Source organism: Haliotis asinina, chromosome 14, assembly GCF_037392515.1.
Source record: "Haliotis asinina isolate JCU_RB_2024 chromosome 14, JCU_Hal_asi_v2, whole genome shotgun sequence".
NCBI classification, from domain to species: Eukaryota; Metazoa; Mollusca; class Gastropoda; order Lepetellida; family Haliotidae; genus Haliotis; species Haliotis asinina.
The window spans coordinates 21,717,932-21,723,931 of record NC_090293.1 but is presented as its reverse complement, the minus strand read 5'-3'; the positions used below and the strand labels follow the sequence as shown (position 1 = coordinate 21,723,931).

The 6,000-nt window shown below is 41.1% G+C and overlaps 1 protein-coding gene and 1 pseudogene across 1 annotated transcript; both read left to right on the top strand.

Moving 5' to 3' along the window:
- Positions 1-3,945: 3,945 nt before the first annotated feature.
- LOC137260702 (beta-1,4-galactosyltransferase galt-1-like) lies at positions 3,946-4,794 on the top strand. The gene has a single exon (XM_067798289.1). The coding sequence runs from the start codon at positions 3,946-3,948 to the stop codon at positions 4,792-4,794; it is 849 nt and encodes a 282-aa protein (XP_067654390.1).
- A 957-nt stretch (positions 4,795-5,751) lies between these two features.
- Positions 5,752-6,000, top strand: part of LOC137260701 (sulfotransferase 1A1-like) — a 189,664-nt pseudogene continuing 189,415 nt past the window's right edge.

The window sequence follows — 6,000 nt, the reverse complement described above, 5'->3', positions numbered from 1 at the left end:
TACATTACAGCATGTGTTATTACTGTACAACAAAACTATACATTACAGCATGTGTTATTACTGTACAACATAACTATACATTCCAGCATGTGCTATTACTGTACAACGTAACAATACATTTCAGCATGTGTTATTACTGTACAACAAAACTATACATTACAGCATGTGTTATTACTGTACAACATAACTACACATTCCAGCATGTGCTATTACTGTACAACTTAACAATACATTTCAGCATGTGTTATTACTGTACAACAAAACTATACATTTCAGCATGTGTTATTACTGTACAACATAACTACAATTACAGTATGTGTTATTACTGTACAACGTAACAATACATTTCAGCATGTGTTATTACTGTACAACAAAACTATACATTTCACCATGTGTTATTACTGTACAACATAACTACACATTCCAGCATGTGCTATTACTGTACAACGTAACAATACATTTCAGTATGTGCTAATACTGTACACTATAACAATATGTTTCTGAATGTGTCATCATTGTAATTATCAGGAATAAGAAATAACTTGTAAGCAGCAAGCATTCCACACAGAAATGTTTGTTTCAACACAGTTTGTACTCTGAATCACGAGGTCTCCGGTACTATGTAAAAATAGAATAATATAGTTTTAAACACTATGCTGTAAGGTTTGTGCATGGTGGCACATTTTTGAAACCGAGTCTTGTGGAAGGGTTGAAATTCAGATATTAAATTGCTCTCCAAAAAGGAGACTGGTGGTTACCGAAATAAAATGACTGTCAGCTTTTATTTCAATATCCCAGCAATATGGCGGTGGAGAAATGTTTTTCACATATTGTTCCCCCATCGAACCCGGTCTTTGGCACAGTTACTCTATTACAAGTCATTCAGTATCACGCATTTCAACACCAAAAACCGGCCTCTTACGTTGGACCTGTGTTGTCGTGACAACCTCTCACCCTATAGGCTCAACTACTCACTCAGACGTTTTGACCCTTGGTCGCATTTATTCACCTCTAGGTATATCGTAAATTCGCAATAGTGAATTTCTGTAAATGCCTATTATACTAACGGAACTGGAAAATACAGATTCATCAGTTAAATCTTTGTGAACATGATCTTGCGGAATCTCGGTTGGCATGCATTAGACAACCAGCTTTCGTCCGAACAAGCGCAACCATCAATCCGCGACACGCACACGGGCCAGAAGCACATTATGACATGATGGCATTTCAATGTGATAATCCTGAAAGCAAGAAATGGGTTTAGGAAGAACTAATTTACTCACCTCAGACCTTGCAATCTGTATTGACACTTTCTGAAATATTTGAGGCCACATGAATTACAGTTTCTCATCCTCACCACAAGAGTAAGTGACAGTAGTTTAGTTTTACCACGCACTCAGCAATATTCCAGCTATATGGCGGCGGTCTGTAAATAATCTAGTCCGGACCAGACGATCCAGTGACAAACAACACGAGCATCGATCTGCGCAACTCGGAACCGATTACATGTGTCAACTCAAATCAAGAGGGGAAAATGTAAGATCAAAGACGTTTACGCTTGGAGCAGTTCTAGAGATATCTGAGATTTTACTGTATGATACGAACAGCCTTTTGTTTTCTTTCTTTTTACAGAAAACAGGAATGAATGCAGTTAAATATTTCGCAGCGGTTGCTGTGGGCGTGAGTCTGGTAATCCTGCTGATGCACCCCACCAATATATTGCAAGGACTTCCAGCGAGACTGAGCTTCCTTCCTCCACAGGCGTGCAGGAATCAATACAAATCTTTTGGAAACAGTAACGCATCTGCAGAAAAGAACAAAGAAGTTACAGTGCCTACAAAAGATGCTTTCGGTCTACTCAAAAGAGGCCAGGAAAGGAATTCTGTCCCCGTTCAAGAAGTTGCTCTTGATACCGTGTTTCCTCCACGAAAGCCCTACCAAGGAGATTTTCAACCATTGGACAATCGAATATTCATATATTCAGCAATATACGAAAATGCCAGTTCGTCAGTGCGAGCACTTATTCTCGTTCCGGAACCATTCAAACCTGTTTCTTTCATTTGCATACTGAAAAGGTCGAGGTCTCACCTCGGTCTGAGGGTTAAAGGTCGCTTCCAGCACATCCCTTTGAGTGACTGGGGTACTTACATGTGAGTATCAGTCTATACATTGTTTTAGAACAGTGCGTAGGAACGACATATGGAACCAGTGAAATGCACGATCGTAGTGTTTGAACTGACATGTTGGTTCATCAAACATTGCAAGGCTGAAGACTCATATATAATAACTATTCATTTAAAAAATCTAAATAGGCCGGGTTTTTTTCAACTGTTATTTGTCTTATATTTTGTGAGGTACTCCAGTGGTTGCGGCGTTCATCACGCCAAGGACCCATTTCTGGCCTCCCCTGCCGTGATATTGTTGGATTATTGCAAAAAGCGGCGTAAACTAAACTCACACATTGTTACTCAGCGGCTACATAGCCTTATGGAGGCTAAAAATGCGCAATATAATTTGTATGCTTTTCTCGAGGGTAATATGGTCTGATGTAAGCCTCCTTACAGCAGAGTTACCCGGGCCTGGAGGTGAAGGACAGGAGTGCTACAAAGAGGCGTACATCAGACAGTGTTACCCGGGCCTGGAGGTGAAGGACAACGCTGATACAAAGAGGCGTACATCAGACAGTGTTATCCGGACCTGGGGGTGAAGGACAAAACTGCTACAAAGAGGGATACATCAGACCGTATTATCCGAATGAGAAACATACAACGAATTTATCTTTCGTGTTAATTTTTTTCGTGTCATTTTATTATATTTTACTTTTGAAATGGCAACCCAAAATATGGCATGTAAAGAAAATGGCGTCGGCCTCTCGACTGGATTTTTAAAATCAGTGAAACATATTTCTGTTGCGTTGTGGAGATACCTTTCTCATCATTGTAAGAAATCTCCTCAAAATCAACATTTTCAGGTAAAATCGATTTTTTATTTGTACATTTTTGTGTAAAATCATGTTATCAATACATGCATTACACATTTCGACGATTGTCTGAACACAATAGGTATTTTTATTAATACAAATCGCCTACGCGTTTCTGTTTTGAATTTCATTAAAGCAGTGAAAGTCGATGAAATAAATACTGCACTGTGGACTATCAAAACAGCTAATCAAGGGTTTCCGAACTCCGGACACTGCATGCGTCATATCACGCGTTATACGATTGCAAGTCATATAGCTTCTCCGTGGAGAATTTGGCGGTTACCCGGGCAGCGGGTATTATTTTTTTCAGTTGTCACCCACCTGGTAGGGGTGACACGGAAACTTGTTAACCTGTCACACACACCAAGTGATAGTTAAGAGTACTTTGTCAACGCGTCATTGACCAATGAAATTAAAGTATTTTACATGAAGGTAAGATAATAGTGGAATGAAATATACTAATTATGTTGTATAGATCTCGAAAGTGGTCGATTATTCGGCTTTTTCGATTCGCGTTGAAAGACGTGTCAAAAAATGCTTTAAGTTTAAATAAAATATAATGTGTCATGACCAAATCATATAGGAGCTATTGTCCATGACCATTCAACTTTAAAAGACAAGTTGATTTCATAAACGTTTAATGCTCGGAAATATCAAAATCTTTACGAAGTTTAGAACGCACCCTCTGCCGGGAACTATCTATAAGTGAAATGGTAGTTGATGACGACTTCCGGTTGAACAGGGACAGGGTTTACCCCCCGTGAATGTGTGAATCATATTTCTGGTGTCACCCGCCGTGATATTGCTGGAATATTGCTAAATGCGGCGTAAAACCAAATTCACTACCTCACTCACCCACCCTTCACGCAAACTTTCTACTTGGTTTCAGAAATCGATGTGGATTCGTTCACTGCCCAGTGCCCCCCAACAGATATCCAGCGTTTGTTTCAGTCCTCACTACCCGGATGTCCTCCCCCCTCAACATCCTTCCTGTGAACTACCCCGGACCCCCATACAACAACCTCACCCGCTGCTACCCTGCCATTCATGGGAACTTCACCGACGTCAACACGCTAGTCACCGCGTTGGAGACCGGCAGATACTTCGGGACAGACAAGTTTGTCTTCTACAATTACAGCATACCTGAACAGGTCAACAAGGTTCTGCTGCAGTATGAAAGAGAAGGCATTGTGGAGATGAGGAAATGGAAGCTGCCATTTCCCCCGCTGGAAATCCACTACTGGGGACAAATGGCGAGTAGCCATGACTGTGTCTTCTCTCAGCTGGGAATAGCAAAATACGTTCTTCTAGCAGACATAGATGAAATTATTGTGCCTAAGAATAATATTTCATTAGTGGCTCTGGCTGACAGACGATTGAATACAATTAATCCACGTACACAGAACGTATATGGAGCTCTTATGTTCCAAAATGCATTTTTTGCACTCTATGAGAAAGAGACAAAATACGTCTTTCCGGAAAAAGAGATTGCGAAGAAATTCAAACTAAGGGCTTTCCTACATACAAAGAGGTCACGCATAAATCCTCCAAAAAGCAGATCAAAACTTCTCGTGAAGCCCGAGGCTGTGGAGTTGCTTCATGTTCACATCATCGTGAAGTTCCGTCCAGGATGGGAGACGTATGTAGTCAACCCCAATGTGGCCCTGATGCACCATTACCGGGAGGAATATGACAATCAGAGCCTTAGCCCCTGGCGTCAAGATGTTACCTTTATTAAATACAGCAGTTCCCTGGTACCCAAGTTAACGAAACGACTTTCATATCTGCAGCATAAACTGGGGATACAAATATGACCTGTGTCATCTGGCCGTAAATAATAGCTATAAGCCCTGTCCTGGGTAACGGTGGGGTAACGTGATGGTTAGCCTAGTCTTAGCCTGATACCTGAAGACTATCTTAACCCCGTACTGGAGAATGAGAGTTACAATCATTGTAGCTCTAAGATCGCATTGTGCAAGTGAGTTCAGGGTTCGATTCCCGACATGGTTACAATGTGTGAAGCCCCAAGCTGTGACTTTGCTGGAATATAGCTAAAAAGCGGCGTAAAACCATGGAGAGCCATGTCCCCTTCATGGGAAATCGCAGACGAAATCAGAGTGAATTATACAATTCCGAATATTCCGAATTCCGAACATGTGTTTATGAATCATTATGAAACAGTCATAATATCAGGGGCTGGCGAAAAGGTGACAGTATCATTCCTGGTGGCATAAACGCATGCAAAGTCTAGTCAACTGTGACCCGTGAAGGTAGATTATGCCTTCAGCAACCCATGCTTGCCATAAGGGGCGACGCTGCTTGTCGTAAGAGGCGACCTGCAGGATCGGGTGGTCAGGCTCACTGACCTGGTTGACACATGTCATCGGTTCCCTATATTGCGCAGATCGATGCTCATGCTCAAACTAAACTTACTCACTCGCTCTAGTCAAATGTACACATGAACTTGAACGTACTTGAAGTACAAGTCGTTTTTGACAAATGTTCCCCAAACCTTTTAAACTCTTTTAAAGCTTAACGGTTCACTTGAACGCTGTAACCCTAGTCTGAGCAAGAGCCACATGACACCCTTTGGCGTCCCTTTGATAAAAAAGCATAAATGTTTGTACAAAATCATCAAAGTTGAAGCAATTGGAAATTATCGTTGGGAAGTTGAGGTCACTCTCTTTTCATACAGCCTTGTACATTTTCGGTTTTCTTATTTTGAATCTTTATGAAAAGATCAAGATATGAGACACAGCTTGATTTCCTCGATGGGCAGTGAAAGAAGAACACGTGGCACGAGAGTAAAGGTAAGATTTTCCTTTCATTTTCTTTATCTTGCAAGTATATCATATTTTGCCATTTGGCAGACTGGTCTAGCAATATACATGCATCTCTATAATAGTTCGACACCCTCTACATTTATTTCAATTGCGCGTTAAACGAGGGCATCCTCCTGAGTGTCGAAACAAGATCGCGAAAAATGAACACGAGATATAACATCCTCATTACCAGTTGCG

Coding starts and splice junctions, on each gene's coding strand:
- LOC137260702 (XM_067798289.1), top strand. CDS start 3,946: ATGTCCTCCCCCCTCAACATCCTTCCTGTGAACTACCCCGGACCCCCA.